This window comes from Myotis lucifugus, unplaced genomic scaffold, assembly GCF_000147115.1.
Source record: "Myotis lucifugus unplaced genomic scaffold, Myoluc2.0 scaffold_287, whole genome shotgun sequence".
In the NCBI taxonomy this organism is placed as follows: domain Eukaryota; kingdom Metazoa; phylum Chordata; class Mammalia; order Chiroptera; family Vespertilionidae; genus Myotis; species Myotis lucifugus.
Genome location: NW_005871335.1, coordinates 743,572 through 763,170, shown reverse-complemented (window position 1 = coordinate 763,170; position 19,599 = coordinate 743,572). Strand labels below are relative to the sequence as shown.

The window sequence follows — 19,599 nt, the reverse complement described above, 5'->3', positions numbered from 1 at the left end:
TTCCAAGGTTCACTGCTGTTCCTGGATGGCCCTGATACAGAGACAACCTTGACACAAACACCCTGACTCTTCTACACGTTTAGTGTGGAAGTTCTATATGAGCACCGGAGGGCTGAGAGCGCGAGTTCTACAACCAGGCAGTTCTGGGTATGAAATGCAGCCAGGCCACATGCTATAGGAAGTTACTAAATTCCCGTCTTTCCCTCATGTGTAACTATGGGGACATTTATATCCACGTCACACCAAGGAGCTGTGCAATGAAAGAGAATGATATATTGGAAATGTTTCATCCAGTGCCTAGCACCTAGTATGTACTCAGTAAATTGTGTTAATATTAGCAGCAAACATTAAGTTATTGGAAGAAGGAGAATCTGGCAGAAGGAGGAACGAGGGAAGTGAGAGGAGGCAAGAGGCAAAGCTAACTAGACAGCTTTTGTCTGTCCAGGGAGCTGGCTTTTAAATGCCTCAGGTGTGGGAGCCCAGAACTGACCCAGGGGAACACTGGTGCTCACACAGGGTCCCAACTTCCCTTACAGAGAGGTCAGTTCACACTCCAGACAGAAGTGGGTTCTTAGACCTTAGGCCTGAACGGTATTCTACAGTTTGTTCTGGGATGACCTCGGCAGCATTTAGAAATATTTTTAAATGACACACAGGAAACTGTTGGGAAAGAGCATTACGGGAAACTCCCATGATGAACAGGGTACTTTCATCCTCAAACAAAATTTAACAGTTATGAATAGCAAACTACATGCACTGCCAATGGCTTAGAAAAACGGGGGGAAACCTTCACTTTCTCAGGCTGCATCCATGCAAAGCCCACTTGGTCCTTACCTTTACATGTAGGCTCTTATTTTTCCCTTTGTGAACTGGGAAGTTTCCCTTTTACTCTGAGAACATTCCTATCCCTTCCAAAAGATCAGGGTGTCGACAGTCCTCAGAAAGACCTAAAGACTAGGCTACTAGGGAAAGAAGGAAATGCCTAAGAAATTTCAAAGAAGATTCTTCCAATAATATTAGTCAAAACATTAATCTCTCATCAGAGTATAGAGTAAGAGTGGAAGAGGAAGGCGGGGCACCCACCACAAACCTGGCACAGAAGTTCTTGACCCGAAGCCATGCATCGGTTTCCTTATACACAGCCAGCCCCACCCAAAATGTACACAAAATTGTCTGTCTGTGGCCCAACCAGTGTGGATCAGTGGTTGAGCTTCACCCTATGAACCAGGAGGTCACGGTTCAATTTTCCTGTCAGGGTTGCGGGCTCAATCCCCGGTGTGGGGCGTGCAGGAGGCATCTGATTGATGATTTCCTCTCATCATGGATGTTTCTATCTCTCTCCCTCTCCCTTCCTCTCTCTGAAATAAATAAAAATATTTTAAAAAATTGTCCGTCTGTGCTATTTTTATGGAAAGAAAAATCATAGCTTTCATCAACTGCTCAAGAGAGTTCAGTAATTCAAGAAGGGTTAAGAATCACCAAGCCAGAAACCCCAGCACCAAGAAACAACCCCCCACCTGTATTACATAAATCACAGGCCCACCACCATGGCTGCCCTCCCTTCCCCGCTCCCCCTGGCCGCACGCCATGACCCAGGCCGAGATGAAAGAGGCCAGGCCCTTCAGGTCACTTTCTGAATAATGGATGGCTTAAAAAAAATCTTTAATGGAATCTGTGGTCAAATAATATGTTACAACAAAAATATACAGAATGTACACAATACAAAAATATTTAGAAACAAGCATTGTTGCTTGGTTTTTTTGTTTTCCACTCACTTCCTTGGGGGGTGGGGAGGGCAGAGTTCAGCGTTGGGCACTGTTTTTTAAGGCAGAGGAGTATCCGTGCTTTCCAGCCAGCCCTGGGAGCAACGTGACCGGTGCCAGGAAAGGGCTTCCGGGCACCTGGGGAACCTGCATTATTTGCAAATGAAATTGGACGCTGGGGAAAGGCTGGGCATGGTGAGCAATGACTCTCCTAATCCCCTGGGCAAGAGTAGTTCTCATGGAAATTGAGAGTCCGATTACGCCTCATTAGGGAGCTTTTCCTAATTAAAAAACGAATGATTAATGGTGTCATTAAAACGAAATTTCTCCTTTGAAGGTTTGTTTTCCTTTCCCCAGCTTCTGTGATTCCTCTTCCGTTTAACGAGTGAGTGAGTCCGTGGCTGCTGTTTAGAGAGTCCCCAGGTTTCAATTTCTGCATCAGGCAGATGAGAATCCGACTTCGCTCCATGGCCTGAAGGTTCACACCACCCTCACTTTTCGGCACACTGGCCAGGAGGCCAACAGTGGCTGAGGAAGGAGGGAGGATGGGGACATGCTGCTGGCAGGGTGCTGGGAGCCAGGGAACAAAGGGACCTGCTGAGGAGAAGGCCCTACACCAAAATGAAACCTTTCTTACAAGAAAATAGGCTCTGGCCCTGGGTTAGAGACCTGCTTAGAAGTGATGGCTGGGAGAGGCTGGTGAGGTGGCTGTTAAGCAGACCAGAGAACTTCTGAGTTGCCCTTGGACACTCAGTGGACAGGGAGCAGCTGACACACAGCTGGGCTGAGGGCCTACGGTGAGGATGGGGGTGAGGATAGGGGGTGTGGATGAGGGGTGAGGATGGGGCAATCTGAGCCGCTCCAGGCCTCAGAGGACAGACATACAGGATGGTGGGTGGGACTTCCACCTTGGGCAGTCCTCCCGAACAGCTTCCATCCTAAGCCCCAGGGAACTGGATGCCTCTCGGAGGGCTTTCTAGAGAGAGGAAGGCCCCTCTCCAAGCCACACCAGACAAAGGCAGGGGGAGGGGTAGCTCTCTGCTCCCTCAAACTACAACCCAGAACCTCCAGGGGCCAGGAGAGGGTCTGGCAGAGAGCCCTGCTCCCAGCCCCCAGCAGGGCGACAGCCGCCTCTGCCGCTCCAGGGAGGGTCAGCCCCAGGCATGCAGGGTTAGCAGTAGCCACGGCCCCCTCTGCCATCCTTACCCATCTCCTCAACCCCAGCCCCAGCTCAGTCTCCTCTCCCAAAGAGCTGACTCTTCCAGCTACACCTTTCCCTCGGGAGGCAGAGACTGGCTGGCAGGGCACAGAGAAGGTGCCTCAGGGCAACGCAGCCCAGTGCAGACCTGGCCCACCCACCTCAGCGGGCAGAGTTGGCGCAAGTGCAGCCTGATGGATGGACAGTCTCGTTAGCAGTGGGCAAAGGCGGGAAGGGCTGGGTGTGGGGACCTGGGCAGAAAGACCTTGCCCATTCGTGTGTGATGACTGGGGATGGAAGCCACTGTGGCCCAAGACGCCCAAACCTCTGGCCCGGCTGACTTCGAACCTCGGTGTGGCTCTCATGGGCCAGTGGCTGGCAGAGGCAGTCCCTGCACTCCTGCCCTTGTTCCTGCATGAACCCAACCCTGGGTTCTTCCTCCTTCGGGCTGTCAGTGGTTGGGAGTCGCAAGAGCGGTATAAAGCCACACCGCCCACCCTCCCACCCTCCCTGGGGCCTGCACCAGCTCCTGCCAGGAGGCCATTCCCTTGTGAAATGGGCGTGGGGATGGACTCGAACACCTCCCGGCTCCCTCCTCGATCTGAGAACCTGAGCTACGGCTGCCTCACCTCTGACATGCATCCACACCCCAACAATTCTTCTCTAGAAGCAGGTCTCCACCTAAACTGGAATTCCTTTTGCAGCAACCTCCCGCCCCCCCTGAACTCAAAAGTCACACGGCCTCCATATTCCTGCCCAGCCTCTGTTGCACTCCCAAAACCCCTCCCCTCCAAAGGGAGACAGGACAGAATCTTTTCAGCATGAAGGCCACTCCAGAGGGAACCAGAGCAGGAGCTGGCAAAGGCGAGGAAACCTCAGCATCCTGAGGGGCCGCCCTCCCACGGTCAGCGATTCCCAGGGAGACGCCTGGAAGGGACGGAGAGTGGAAAAGAAGAGGCAGGCTTTGCTAAAGGCCAGGGTCCTCAGGAACCACAGTAGCCCACCTCTCAGCCCTTCCTTCCTCTCACGCAGACGCCTCCACAGGCGCCCACTGCCCCTCGCAGCCTTCCCCTGTGGACTCCTACTCGCCTCACATTGTTTGTCCCATCACACGGGCATCTCCACCCACCAAACCATGTGCTCACCATCAGAACAGTCTCCACAACCAAAGGAGAGGCACGATGGAGGGTCAGGGCAATGGGGGGGCAGGGCAGGGCCCTAAAGACAAGGCAGGGCACGGGACGGGGTGTGGGCCCTGGCGCGAGAGGCCAGCATTTGGGGAGAGAGGGCGGGAGAAGTCCAAAGCAGGGCCTTCCCCAAGGGGGAATGTGGGATGAATTCCCTCTTGCTGGGGTTCCTCTTGCTGGGTACCCCGTAGCAAGAGCAGGGAGTTACAGAAGCTCCCTCCTCTGCCCCCCGCAGGTGTTAGAGGCCACACCCCAGTGCCCACCGATAGGCACAGGAAGGCACCGGGGGCTCCCCGGGCCTAGTCCGCATGTCCGGCACCAGGCCCTCTCCCACTCCCAGAGCTCCAGAGGGGACACTTCCTGGCCCGCCATTATCTCTGGGCTGGACAAGGGCCTGCCTGACGACTGCCCCCTCAGGCCTTCCTTACACTCTATGGCAGGGGTGGGGAATGTCCGGCCCGAGGGCCATATAAGGCCTGGGAAAACATTTGGTCTGGCCCTGCCAAGGCATTACAGGTGAGTTAAATGTCTGACCAAATCTAGCAGGCTGATGTTTAAGTTGATGATTTTGTATGGCCCGAGAATGATGTTATAAATACCCAAATGGCCGTTGGCAGTAAGAAGGTTCCCCACCCCTGCTCTATGGTCTCGCAGGGTGGAGGATGAGGCTGTTCTCAGCCCACCCAAAAGGGACAGCCACTCTCAGCCCCCTCAGGCCTTTGCTGGCCCGATGTCTTTGGAAGAGTCTAGAAAAACAACAGTAGCCAATCCAACTCCCCCAGCAGGTGCCTTTTGGAACAGAGCCTCCACTGTCTGCCCAGCGTCTCTCGTCCTCTCCTCCCGGCCTCCCTGAGCTGGTGATGAGAAAACAGAATCCAGATGCTCCTTTCTGATGCCGCTTCTCCCTCCCCTCCCCGACCTCTGGTCCTCCAGCCGTCAGGGGGGCGGGGGCAGCTTTAGGTCCAGCAGGGTGTAGGCAAAGATATTCCAGAAGACAGCAAACAGCACAAAGATGGTGTACATGGCCACAAAGATCCACCACAGCGACTGGTCCTGCAGCCTCTGCTCATAGTTCCTCAGGACCACCACGCCCAGGGTGATGCCCACGGCCACGCCACCCAAGTGTGCCACGAAGCTCGGGTGAGGGCACGGGGGATAGGCCGACGGGTGGAACCGGAGCCACACGGCCCGCCCAAACTCCATGCTCACTGCAAGGGGAGGAAGCACAGAGAAGTCACGGGAGGCCCCTGGGCAGGGGCTGAGGGAGAGGCCTTGCAAGCCACCCACTCTGCCAGCCACCCACTCTGCCAGCCACCCGTTAATCCACTCGCCACAGACCAAGCTCTGTTTGTTCTGCGCACTGGGGACACGGTAGTGAAGCAGACAGACAAGCCTCTGTTCTCCCAGAGCTTATAGGACCTGGCAACCCACCGGCATTACATACACGAGATCAGTTCAGTAAGAGGAACTCTATGGGAAACAAATATAAGTGATTTAAAGTCAACGCTGGGTATAAGGAGGGGGATTCTTTAGTTTGGAGAATCAGGCAAGATCTCCCTAAAGAGGTGATGTTTGCTCGGCCAGCGTGGCTCAGTGGTTGAGCGTCGACCTATGAACCAGGAATTCACGGTTCGATTCCTGGTTAGGGTATATGCTTGGGTTGTGGGCTCGATCCCATGTGGGGTGTGCAGGAGGCAGCCTATCATTGATTCTCTCTCATCATTGATGTTTCTATCTCTCTCTCCCTCTCTGAAATCAATTAAAAAATATTTTTTTGTCCTAGTTGGTTTGGCTCAGTGGATAGAGCGTTGGCCTGCGGACTGAAGGGTCCTGGGGTTGATTCTGGTCAAGGGCATGTACCTCGGTTGCAGGCTCCCGTCCCTGATTGGGGGAGGCAACCAATCGATGTGTCTCTCTCACATCAGTGTTTCTCTCTCTCTCCCTTCCACTTTCTCTAAAAAAATAAATAAAAATAAAATAAAATAATAGATTTTTAAAAGAGGTGACATTTGAGCTGAGATGTGACTATCAAGTGAAGAGCATTTCAGGCAGAGGGGACAGCTCATGCAGAAGCCCACAGGCCCTCGAATCCCTGCTGTCACATGTCCCAGAGGCTCAGCTTCCTCATCTGTATAAAGTCTCAGCCTCCGTGTACCAGGCTACACTGCCGGGACATGAATAACAAGCAAGATGTGCTAGCACTTTACAGTTTATAAAGTGTTTGTATGTATCATTTCAAAACTCTCAGAACCAGTGCGTATGTGCTTGGAAGGAAGAGATGAAGGGGGAGAAGGGCAAAGAAGGAATGGAAATAAATGGTCCCAGCAAAGTGCTGGAGTTTCTAACAGATTCTAAAATGCCCCACCCACTCTCCAACCCATCCTTCTTGCATGAACTTCTTGGATTGGCCAATCCAATGGGGATGTACTCTCTTGAAATAATAGTTGCTGGGAAATTGCCATTTTGTTAACCCACCATTCAAGGACACTTAGGGCAGGTACTCTTACCCCATTTTACAGATGAGGAAACCAAGGCGAATTTGACAGATGGAAAGAAAACCCTGTGAAGGGAACTGTGTCCTTGTTCAGTTACCATTTAATGCACCAGTGGGCCTCTCTCCACCCTAACCACTCCAGGGGTGCCAGCACCTCCCGGGATTGCCTCAGCTTCTGGCATGGGCCCTGCAACTCCAAGGATGGCCGACAGATGGCGGAAAAGGTGCAGCCAGGGACAGGCACTGTGTCCTCCCCACTCCTCCCCAGGCCCTGGGGCATCCTCCTGCCTTTGCTTAGCAGGCCCTGGGTTCCACAGGGGAGGTTTGAAAGACATGGTCCCCCACTCTAAAATAGCATTTTAGTTTTGATGATCCTTAGAGTTGTTGTTTTTTATTTTTTTAAAATATATTTTTATTGATTTCAGAGAGGGAGAAAGAGATGGAAACATGAATCATTGATTGGCTGCCTCCTGCATGCCCTACAATGGGATCAAGCCCACAACCCAGGCATGTGCCCTTGACCGGAATCGAACCTGAGACCCTTCAGTCCGCAGGCTGACACTCTATCCACTGAGCCACACCAGCTAGAGCTGTTATTTTTTCAACAGTAAGAGTCATGCTTCTCTTCCCTTCCTTGCAAATAGACAAGCTCAGAGTCTGAGCAGAGGGAAGCTGTGCTCACCCCTGCCCTCTCCCCTCCACTTCCCCCACTGCCCTGGCTCAGAGTCTGGGCTTTAGGGCTGGGAATTCCTCTCTGGAAGTGGAGATCCTCCAACTGGACACTGAGACCAGAGAGTCCTGAAAGACATGGATCAAGTGGAGCCCACACAGGCCCCTCCTCGCCATGACTTTTCTGGCCCAGTCTTCCTCTTCCCCACCAGGTAGGTGGCTGACCCAGGCAGAGACCGTCCAGGTGCTCCTGCCCAGCCTGGCTGAAGTGTGGGCATTAGAAAAGGCACAGGCCGGCTCTGAATTCGGCTCTCCCACCTCTGGCTGGGGGCCCAGGGCAAGGAACTCCGAGCCTCGGGTGCGCCCCTGAAAATTAAGCCTAAAAATATCCTCTTCACCGCTGTGGTCTGAGGACTGAATGAGAGACTGTGTGTTCCTGTTGTTTTCTTCCTACCCGCTTCACTCTGTTCAGACTATTCTCTCTTTCTATCTCAGAATGAGCCTCTTGGCCTCTGGTCTCATCCTGTGACACGCAACTCCTTCTCCACACTGCAGCCTGACTGGTCTCCCAAACCCGAATCTGTCAGTAAATCTTGTTTAAAACCTTCCAGTGGTTTCCTAGTGTGTGAGGGTGAGATGGAAGGAAGGATCTTCCTTTTTGCATTTAAAGCCCTTCATGAGCTGACGCCTATTATCTCTTATCACAATCACACAGTCTCAAACCTCAAAGGTCGAATTTGCAACCGACTTGCAGGCCATGACCCTTCATGGCCTGTCTTGGTTCAGGCTGCACTTTTGCCTGCAATGCCTGCAACACCTTGGCTACACGGTGACCACCTGCCTCTCTTGGTCAACATGACCCCTGCAGGTAGAACGGACCTCTCTTGACTAGGGCCCACAGCCTGTTCCTGGGGGTGCATGGGTTAGTTACAGTTGGTAAACCTGCTAAGACGACTAGTTTTAGTGCAAATGCACACACACATACATGCGTTTTTCCAGGGATGGGGTCTCTAGCTTCCAACAGGAGATCTCAAAGGATCGACTCCGTGACCCAAAAGGTTATTAAGAAGTTATTTTGCTTGACCTGGATGCCGGTCATTGAGCTGGACACTTACTGTGTGCACTTTTCCGTTTGCATATCACATGTCAATAAAAAGATTAAGAAAGGTTAAGGAATAGCAGAGCAGGTCAGACTTCTCTCACAACACTCCACCTTGTTGCACATTATTGACAGCCCCTCCCCTCTTTTTCTTGACCATAAGCCCCTGAAGGGCAGGGACTGTGCTGTCTTCAGATCCCCAGGCCCAGGCCAGGGCTCCCTCCCCGCAGCCAGCCGGTCAGTACTTACTACAGATCAAGGCCACACCCATCCGCAGCAGCTTGAATTGGCACTTCATGCCTGACCAGTTCTAGGAAAAGAGGAGAGAGTTCCATTAGTTCCAGATTGGACCTCTCCTCCGTAGAAGTGTCTCGCTTAAGAAAACCTGACACTTAAAAAAGTCATCTCCGCTCGGACGGCGTGGCCCAGTGGTTGAGCATAGACCTATGAACCAGGCGGTCACGGTTCGATTCCCAGTCAGGACACATGCCCAGGTTTCCAGCTCCATCCCCAACTGGGGGCGTGCAGGAGGCAGCCAATCAATGATTCTCTCTCTTCATTGATGTTTCTCTCCCTCTCCCTTCCTCTCTGAAATCAATAAAAATACATTTAAAAAGAAATAAATAAGTCATCTCCATTAAGTCCTGAGTGAGGGGTTGTGGCTTAGTCACAGATCACACCAGCGTGGCTTTAAGACTTTAGACAATGGTAAGCGTATTACTGTCGGAAAGCTCTGGAGCCGCACCTGCAGGGCATAGACAGAGGGAACTGAGAGTCTCTGTCTCCTCCAGGCACACAGACACCACCTGAGAGTTGCATTAATTGCTGGGTCTGTGGGAGGCAGTTAGAGAGACGTGAGCAGGGCAAGGACAGATATGGGCCAGGTACAGAAGGTCACCAGAGTGGAAAGTCCCAGTGCCTAGCAATGGACAACCAATTGTAGGGTGGTACCTGCTCCCAGGATGACTTTTCTTCCCCTACCATATCCATGGTCACGAGGTTTGGAACCCCTGACCTTTCCTCCCTAGAGATAATATCTAGGCCTCAGTTGTATTTCAACTCCAGGCCCAGATAAGCAACCAAACCAGCCATGGCTGGCTGACTGGTGTCGGGACCAGCTGCACTGAATAATGACCCCCTGTCCTGGTGCTGGCCAATCAATCAGTGGGGACCACAACCCTGAAAGGACCCGCCTGGAAAACTGCTGAATGTTCTATTAGTATATTTCCCTGGAACCTCCCCTAAAATCTCCACCCTTAAACCCTGAGGAGGGAGGACCCAGCGTGCTCTCCCTCCAAGGAGCATGCAGGTGCCTTTCCCTTTCCCCTCTCCCTCCCTGCCCCAGACACAGCACAGAACCATTAGCTTCCTCACTCCCAAGCTCCAAGGGCCCTTCCTTTACCTCCATAACTCATATCCTAAGCCCAGTGCTTCCAGGAATTACTTTTTCTCCCTTTGTAATTTACCCAATACATGTTCTCTTACAGTTTGGGTCTTGGCTCTGAATTCTTTCCTAGCCAGAACCCAAGTACCGAGGTTGCTGAACCCAGGTTTGGTCTGACCCCACCGGTCATACAACTGGTGCCGCTCCTGCTGCCTACAACAAACAGGTCCGGGGTTGCAAAGGGATGCAGGAGAGCAAACCCAGCAAAGTCCAAGCAGAACCATCAAGATGATCAGAGAACTCAAAATCCTGCATATGAGGGAGGATTGAAGAGAAGACTCAGAGGTTAAGTTCACTGTTGTCAGGTGTCAAGTGAGTCAATGCAAGGAAAGGGCACATTCAGTGTAACCTGCAAGCAGAAGACTCAATGGATGAAAACTTTGGTAAGATTTTTTTTTTAGCAAGAGAAATTAACCAAATTTGAAACATACATATGAACGGGAACCCAGCATACATGAGAGTCAGAGACCCCACATGCACAAGAGGTTCAAAGATAGGAAAGGCACATGGGTGTGTAAGATGTCCTGAGCCAGGATGAGGTCAGGTGGCTTGGGGGCTTCAAGGGTCATTGCAGGTGATAAATAGAAGTGTGTGCTGCCCTATAGGTAGATCAAAGGAGGTTATCTCTGATGATCTCTTATTATGGGCAAGGTCCCTCATTCAAGTTCTTCTAGGTAGTTAAGGGAGGAGCATAAGTTTCTCTTCAGCCCGCAGCTAAAGTTGCCTTTAGCTCAAAGCAATCTGCATACCTCAGAGGCCCATCTTGGGGTGACTCATTCTGAACCCCCATAGTTCCCTCCTCTGAGACTTCCCTGGAAGTTTCACATTCCAGAAGTTGAAAAAGAGGAGAGAGTTCCATTAGTTCCAGATCAGACCACTCCTCTGCTGTGTTCTGAGGACCGAGTGAGAGACCGAGTGGTCCCTTTGCTCTCTTCCTACCCCAGGGTAGACTGTTCTGTATCTCATCAAACCAGTCTCAGTCTGGAGGAGGTAGTCCCGTTAAACCGTTGTGTCCCATTTCAGGAGGCGGTGATGCAGTGGGCTCCCAAAGGTAGGCCTACAGTGCAAGCTATCAGTTGTTTAATGAGAGGCATCTCTATGGAAGCAGAAGAAAAGCAAAGGTTAGTGATTGGAGGAGACTATAACCTCTGTTTCTGAGTAAGGAGGCAGGCAGTCAAGAAGACTTCTAGATGTCCGTCTCCCATCATCTTCAGATGGAGTGAAGGCAGGCAGTGACAGTCAGATCGATTCACACAAATTTTTTTTTAGCTCAGGGTAAGTTTCCATTTCTACTAAGCAGAGCTGCCCAAAGATGGATTGATCCATCTTGGGGGATGGTGAGTTTCCCATCATTGAGGGGTTCACACGGGGCTTCCCATCACTTGAAGGGGATGCTCTAGCATTGGGCACCGGGAGGAGGTGGGCCAGACGGCCTTCAAACAAATCCCTTTCCCCTGAGAATCTCCGAACACGCCGAACCTCCACAGGCGACGAATGGAGTACAATTATTCACCTTACAAAAGGATTTTTCACTTTACAAAAGCCTTCGCCACAGGGTTCCTGTGAGGGGCACTCCTGCGGTGCATTCAAAACTCTACTCCATTTACCAAAGCGTGACGTGCAGACACAGAGAGGAGCCGGGGTCTTGGGGAACACATCAGACCGAGGGAAGGAGGCCACTGGGTACAGCCAGGGGCTTCTGTTCCCTCCCCACCCACTCTGCTTCCTTTGCGGCCTGGCCCAGGCCCAGCTGAGGGGCACGTCTCGCACTCCTTTGACAGTGGGGGACACGTGTTAAACTTCACAGAGGCCCTGAACACTGGCACATACAATAGTGTCTATGGGAGCTCCGGGGGAGTAAGCGGGATGCAGGGAAGCTGCCAAAAAGAGGGAGAAATCCCTGGGCATTGGGCTTCTTGCCCATCACCCCCTTACCCCCCCTTATTCCTCACCGACCGGCAAGCCCTGCTTCACAAAAGGCAAGGCGGGCAACACACGGCCCCTTTTAGGTGGGGAAAGTCTAACCTTCGCTCACTGACAGGCTCTATGCTAAGAAGCAGATGGCAGGACAACGTTGTTCCCTCCCCAGGAGACAGGGAAGCAAACGAATTGGTGCCCTCCACTGACCTGGCAACCCGTTCGGAACTAGCTCAGTTAGCTGATGCTGGGCAGCCAGCCCTGGGAGTCACCTGATGGACCATCTTCTCCTAAATGGTACACCCGCTGCCAAGCTGCCAACAAATGGCCTGCGACAGGGAGCTCACCACCCCCTGGGCAGCCTGTGAACTAATCACTGAAAAGCTCTTCCTGCTACTGTCTGGTCAGGCTTTGCCTCTCTGTGATAACCATCCACCCAGGGGTCTTAATTCTCCCTTAAAAGTGACACTCATGTTCATAGCAGTATTATTCACAACAGCCAAGTGTCCATCAATAGATAAATCGAGAAACAAAATGTGGTCTATCCATCCAAGTGGAGTATTATTCAGCCTTAAAAAGGAAGGAAATTCTGATACATACTATAAACTTCAATGGACAGTGAGCAGATTATGCTAAATGAAAGAAGCCAGTCACAAAAAGACAAATATTGTATGATTCCACTTATATGAGGCACTTAGCATAGCCAAATTCATAGAAACAGAAAGTAGAATAATGGTTGCCACGGGCTGGGAGGAGGGAGGAATGGGGAGTGTTTTATGGTTATAGAGTATCAGTTTTGCAAGATGAAAAGAGTTTTGTGGATGGATGGTGGTGATGGTTGCACAATGACGTGAATGTACTTAGCACCACTGAATGCACACTTAAAAATGGTTAAGATGGTACATTATAATTTATGTATATTTACCACAATTAAAAACAAAAGTGAGCCCAACTGGTGTGGCTCAGTAGTTGAGCATCGACCCATGAACCAGGAGGTCAAGGTTCGATTCCTGGTCAGGGCACATGACCTGGTTGTGGGCTCAATCCCCAGTAGGGGGCGTGCAAGAGGCAGCTGATAAATGATTCTCATCACTAATGTTTCTATATCTCTCTCCCTATCCCTTCCTCTCTGAAATCAATAAAAATATGTTTAAAAACACCACAAAATAAAACAAAAGTGATACAGCTTCTAGCATTGCTTTTCCTTATAAAAACCTCTGAATATTTTACCTGAACACAGTGTCTCTTTCACTGAGTTCTGGGTGATAACGTCAAGCAAAGTAAGTCTAGTATTGGCTGCTCTCTGGTCCGCTGAGGTCCATGCCCCATCTCACCATCTGGGATCTGTCTTAGGAAGCACCATTCATATTCTGGGTCTGGGAAGACCACGGGGGGAGGGGTGGCTCAGAACTCCTTTTTTGCTCGTGTCCCTCCTTTCTAAGTTTGCAAAAACAGTAACCATAGTGCCCATGTCAATTACCAACCTCACTGGGTTGCTGTGAAGGTGAAGTGAGTTGACACATATAAAGCACAAGAAACATGCCTGGCACATAGTACACGCCACTGCCCAATACCAGTATCTAGATCTGAGGCAAAGACGGCGAGTTTGCCCTGCACACTGGCGTTAAAACTTCTGAACCCCAATGACCTTAAGTGGAGAGCCCGGGAGCCCCGGTTTTGGTACAGTGCTCCCCAGGCCAGCTTCCTGTACAAAACCTGCCTGGTCCCCGAAGGCTCTGGGGTTTGCCACGCTGACCCAGTCACACTCTCTGTCCTGCACTTTAACTAAGAAGAGACTGAGGGTCCAGGAGGGCTAGTTCAAGGTCATACACAGTGAGTTCATGGCGAGATTGAAAGGATTCCCGGTGCAGGGCTCTGTCTGCCCACACTTCTGGGCCAGGGCCATGTTCTGTCTGTCTGTCCCTGCTGGCTGCCTCAGTTTCCCTCAAAGCTGAGCAAATGTCATATAAATGACCAGTCTCCCAGCAGCTGAGGGGTTAAGCTAGAAAGCCACCCCTTCCCACCAGCTGCCTCATTTTCCCGACCCATTATTCCCTCTAATAAAATGAGTGCAGTTAAACAACAGGAGAGAAGAAAAACCATCTCACACACACACAGCCAGCACTCCTGCTGTGATAAATGTTGAAAAGCCTGTGGACCCCTGGGGAATACAAACCTTTTAATTTCACTCTCTCCCAGAGCCCTGTAGGTGCGATGGCACCCAAGGCAGTCACCGGTACCCTGGGCACCTTGCTTACCCACCCGGTTAAGAGCTCAGAGGCTGACACCCAGGCAGGGAGCTTCCGTTCCATATCCCGGGCAGAAACAGTTTCTTGTTTAATGACTTCAAGAAAAACCAACACAGGAGACGGGAAAGCATGACACAGATAAATTAGGGAGTGAGTAGCTGTCCTACAATAGGAGTTTTACTTAATAAAGTGAACCTTACGACACAGAATTTGTTGGTGACATTTTGACAACAGTCTTGCCTTGTGCTTTGACAATATGATTCAATTCGCGAAAATTCAGGCCTCCAACATTTAAGGAAAACATCTATCACATGGAGCAAAGTGTGAGCAAATATCTGGCATATGCAAAAATGGAAATCTGGCCTAGAGCCCTCAGCAAAAGGCAATTAATAAATTATTCAATTATGTGCATCTCCATGCTTCCGGTGTTTAAAATGAGAAGTCTGGATTGTGGCAACCAGACCTTTTGTTGAAACAGTTTCTGAGTTTAATCCGTGGGTGTAAACTGCAAGCTTTTGAAACTCAACGTGTTTTTATGTAAAATAAGACAGGCTTTGATTTAAGGCGAAACCTCTCATTTAATCAGGCAGTCCTGAGAACATAAGTGTCAAACATTTTTCTATTATGTATCTAGAGCCAAAGGGACACATTTTCTGATTTTCCTCTGTGCAGATACAGGCAGAATTTATTCAGATAAAAGACTGGCCTTAAAAGAGTGTGGCTCAGTTGGTTGAGGGTCATCCTGTGCACCAGGAGGTCGCTGGTTCGATTCCTGATCAGGGCACATGCCCAGGTTTCAGGTTCGGTATCCAGTCTGGGTGTATACCAGAAGCAATTGACCATGTTTCTCTTTCACATCGATGTTTCTCTCTCTCTCTCTCCCTCTTTTTTTTTTTTTAATTGTATGTGTACACACACATATATATAAACACACACACATACGGGACCTCCCAGCTATGTGGAGACTTGCCAGTGGAAAGCATTTTCTCATCCATTTTTTCATGTCTTTCTCTACCTGGTGAAGAAGGGATTACAGGTAAGAAAACTGAGACAGGTAAGAGAACTGAGGCCCTAAAAAGTTAAGGAACTCACAGCTATTACAACGGCGACGCTCCTACTCAAATCCAGATTTTCTGTCTGTCAAGTCCACGCTTTTTCTCCTTTCTGTTCTGCACACACAGACCAACCTTCATTTTGGAATTAAAACCAATGGTATATTTATTCAGTTGAACCACAGGAAATTGCTGATATTTAAGTGCTTCTGACCCACAGAAACGGCAACTTCATATGGTTGGACCCAATGCATCTCTGAAATGCTGGGCGCCGAGCTAATTTGGGTACAGGTGGCCTCTGGACGAAAGGAAACCAACCTTTTAAAATGAGATTGTTTTTCACTGTCAAATAAGCACCACACAACTTTCTGGGGAGAGGCCGCCGCGAGTCATGCTCTGGGGACTGCGAAGCTCCCCGCTGGCCGGGCAGAGCCGTGTCCTTCTGGAAGGGCAAGGGGTTCTGGGCCCCGGCTGCTCATCACCGCCACAGGCACGGGCTCCTTGCCAGAGAGAAGCGTGAACTGGAACAAAACTGCTTTCACGCCTCCCTCCTCAACCTCGCGCCCTAGCCCTCTGGTCTCAGGGTGGTCTGCCCTCACCATGGGAACTCCCAGGGCATCAGGGCTGTTTCCCAGGCGGTGGGGAAGGGGCAGGAGCCAGGCATCTTTATGAGCTCCTGTCTGTTTCTTCTCTCCCGTGTTCTCTTAGTGGTGCTTGTTCATTCCCCTTTCACACAGACATATCTTGGGGGGAAGAGGAGGGGGTGGTTAGCATTTCCTTCCCAGACAGAAGGAATTGGGGCAGGAGGAGGGGGGAGTGGAGGAGGCGGGACTCAGAGGAAAAGCTGTGTCTGGGGAAAGTGGTGGCACTGATACCGCATGGCCCATTTAGGAGGGGCACGCGACGCGCCACCGTGCTCCAGGTTCTCAGCAGGCCAAGCCGTGTGTATGCGTGTGTGCACGTGAGTAAACACACATGCACAGACGCACATGCACACGGGCTTTCCCGAGCCTGCTGTAGTTCTCCAAGTGCTCACTTGCAGTTAACAAAATTCAGGCAAGTAGCAAGTAGAGTCAGTGTCGGTCTGTGTGTCTCTCTTCCCCTCTCTCTTCCCTTCTCTCCTTTCTCCCTTTCACACTCTCTCTCCATGTGCAAAGGGGACTTTGGTGAAAAGTACAGGGATGGTGCTGAGGAGTGGGGCAGGTGGGAGTGGCAATGACAAAGGTGAAATGGGAGAATTGGGGAACTCCAAAAACGATTGTAACTGAGTATTCACACCTACCACGTGGTGGGGATAGTGCTGGAGGAGGGGGGCAAGGGCTGGAGGACCCCAAAGAGAAGCGATGCCTTTTCTGGACACCGTTCGTTCGTTCGTTCGTTCGTTCATTCATTCATTCATTCATTCATTCATTCTTCATTCAGTGAAATTAGTAGCATTATCTACCACGTGTCCAGCCCTGCCCCAGGCACTGGGGAAACAGATGTGTAAGACCTGGGACCTGCCCGGAGGCTCCCAGGCCAGCAGGGCCATTAGCCAGGGTGGGCCAACCACTGCCAGTGACGCCTCCTTCGGCCTCTAAACTTCAGACTCCATCCAAAACAAGGTGCAGTCTTCCTTGACCTCCTCTGAAACTATCAGGTGCATTCTTATTTCTACCCTGGGGTCTTTTGTGAGGATCAGAGAATTAGGTTAGCTGAGCGGTTACTTTCACTTTATCTCATTACTTTTATTTTTTGAAATATATTTTTATTGATTTCAGAGAGGAAGGGAGAAGAAGAGAGAGCTAGAAACATCAGTGATGAGAGGGAATCATTGACTGGCTGCCTCCTGTATGCCCCCTACTGGGGACCGAGCCCAAAACTCGGGCATGTGCCCTTGACCAGAATCGGACTCGGGACCTTTCAGTCCGCAGGCCGATGCTCTATCCTCTGAGCCAAACCGGCGAGGGCTCACTTTATCCCACTTATCACATAGCATCCCATTTCGCAGATGTAGAAACTGAGGCAGTGAAGTCATATGCCCAAGGTCACTCTTTAGGGAGTGGCTGGGATTCAGATCTAGGCTGCCTCGCTCCATAGCCCATGCTGTTAACCATTACCAGTGGTTCTCAACCTTTCTAATGCCGTGACCCTTTAATACAGTTCCTCATGTTGTGGTGACCCCCAACCATAAAATTGTTTTCGTTGCTACTTCATAACTGTAATGTTGCTACTGTTATGAATCATAATGTAAATATCTGATATGCAGGATGTATTTAGGTGACCCCTGTGAAAGGGTCGTTCGACTCCCAAAGGGGTCGCGACCCACAGGTTGAGAACCGCTGCATTAAACGCTATGACAATTCAGGAAAAGGCAAAGCAGAGAGTGAGAAATGGAATGGCTGACTGTGACTCTGGATAAATTCCATAACATATCAGAACCTTCTTCTTCTTTTTTTTTTAATCCTCACCTGAGGATTTTTTTTCCTTTTCTCTTAAATATATTTCTATTGATTTCAGAGAGGGAGAGGGAGAGAGAGATAGAAACATCAATGATGAGAGAGAATAATTGATTGGCTGCCTCCTGCACACCCCACACTGGGGATTCAGCCACAACCTGGGCATGTGCCCTGACTGGGAATTGAAGCATGACCTCCAGGTTCATAGGTCGAGGCTCATCCACTGAGCCATGAGGCCAGGGTGAGGATTGTTTTTCAGAGAGAGTAAAAGGGAGAGTAAAAGGGAGGGATGAAGTGGGGGGGGGGGGGGAGGGAGAAAGAGAGAAACATTGATGTGAGAGAGACACATCGACTGGTTGCCTCCCACACATGCCTCGACCTGGGGCGGGGAGTGAATCCACAACCAAGGTACATGCCCTTGACTTGGAATTGAACCTGGAACCCCCCAGTGCCCAGACTGACCCTCTAACCACTTAGACACCCCAGCCAGGACTCAGAGCCTTCTTTTTAATTGGAGAATTTTGATGTGATGACCTCTAAGGTCCCTTTATTTTTAGCAATCTATGGCAAACAACGAATTACAATTAGGATGTGTGCCAGTGGTCAAGAATTTTAACGCTTTTTAAAGTCACCGAGTGGGAAAGAGGCGGAGAGGGAGACGGCTGATTCCTTAGCAAAGCCATAACTGGAGTAGATACGAATCGTATCCTGAGGAGCTCCGTTTGCAACAGGCCTGCAGAGGGTGAGAGTCTCTGGGAACTCTGCCACCAGCCAGGTCTGCCCAGCACTTGAGGGGTCTGCGCTGGAGAGCGGATGAGGTTCCCAAACCCGGCCCCACCCTATTCACACCTGGGCCTGGAAACAGGTAAGGGGAGGCCACAGAAGGCATGGTGCTCACCATCACGATGTTGGCCAGATGGGCAGAGACAAGCGCGTACACCCCTCCAGAGGAGCCCACGACGGGTGCGGTCATGTCAGCCACAGACACCGCCAAGGATCCTGGGGCAGAGAGAGTGAGAATTCAAGAATGCTGGCGGCAGCTCCTTATCCCCAATTCAGACCCTCAGATGCCTCAGCCTTGGGGGTAAGGCTCCAGAGCAAAAGGCTCCTTCTCTTCCTCCTTCGACTCCATGTTACCTTGGAGCTCCCTAAGGATTCATTTAGGGCTGAAAGAACCATTTGATTCCAACTTTTCCTTTTACAGCAGCGGTTCTCAACCTGTGGGTCGCGCCCCTTTGGAGGTCGAACGACCCTTTCACAGGGGTCACCTAAGACCATCAGAAAACACATATATAATTACATCTTGTTTTTGTGATTAATCACGATGCTTTAATTATGTTCAGTTTGTAACAATGAAATTGGGGGTCACCACAACATGAGGAACTGTATTAAAGGGTCGCGGCATTAGGAAGGTTGAGAACCACTGTTTTACAGTCAGGGAAACAAAGGCTCAAAAAAGGAAAGCAAATATTTGCCTCTCAATCCAACCTCTGCCTTCCAATGTGCCGTCTCGGGGTTCTGGAGCAATAACAAAAACTACAGGGGTAGCCCAGCTGGTTTGGCTCAGTGGATAGAGCATCAGCCTGCGGACTGAAGGGCACCTGCCCGGGTTGCAGGCCCAATCCCCAGTAGGGGGCGTGTAGGAGGCAGCCGATCAATGATTCTCCTTCATTGATGTTTCTAGCTCTCTCTCCCTCTCCCTTCCTCTCTGAAATCAATAAAAATACATTTTAAAAAAATTACAGAGGTAGTTACTGCAGAAACAGGTACCGCCTACGGGGCTGTGTGTCAAACACCGGCCAAGCATTCTACATACATTCATTCTCCCCTTGAACCCTCAAGACAGCCCTTTGGGAAAGGTGCTAGTAGCCTCATGGCTCACCTGGTGGGAAGAACCGGAACCTGCATTTGAGTCCAGGTCTTAGCCTTGATAGTGGCCACTCCCCACACTGGTCCAGAAGTTAACCTCCACCCCCCACCATCACTCTCTCTGCTCAGTGGCATCTAGAAACCTGCTTAGGTCACCTCCAACCTCCCTCCAGCCGAGGGAAATCACAGAAGGCCAACAAGTTTCCAGAGCAAATGGGGC

The 19,599-nt window shown here is 50.7% G+C and overlaps 1 protein-coding gene and 1 long non-coding RNA gene across 2 annotated transcripts in view; both read right to left on the bottom strand.

The window, feature by feature from the left end:
* Positions 1 to 1,651: 1,651 nt before the first annotated feature.
* LOC111828143 lies at positions 1,652 to 3,439 on the bottom strand. Its single transcript, XR_002831934.1, has 2 exons — positions 2,287 to 3,439; positions 1,652 to 2,253 (listed from the first exon to the last, which is right to left on the bottom strand). It is a non-coding gene; the product is annotated as an uncharacterized LOC111828143 (long non-coding RNA).
* Positions 3,440 to 3,465: 26 nt separating this feature from the next.
* RHBDL3 (rhomboid like 3) overlaps positions 3,466 to 19,599 on the bottom strand; it is a 28,782-nt gene continuing 12,648 nt past the window's right edge. The window contains exons 4-6 of the mRNA XM_006099869.3: positions 18,409 to 18,509; positions 8,660 to 8,720; positions 3,466 to 5,356 (exon numbers count right to left, since the gene is read on the bottom strand). Coding sequence (XP_006099931.1) covers positions 5,085 to 5,356; positions 8,660 to 8,720; positions 18,409 to 18,509 — 434 coding nt within the window. The 3' untranslated portion in view covers positions 3,466 to 5,084. The remainder of the gene's footprint in view (positions 5,357 to 8,659; positions 8,721 to 18,408; positions 18,510 to 19,599) is intronic.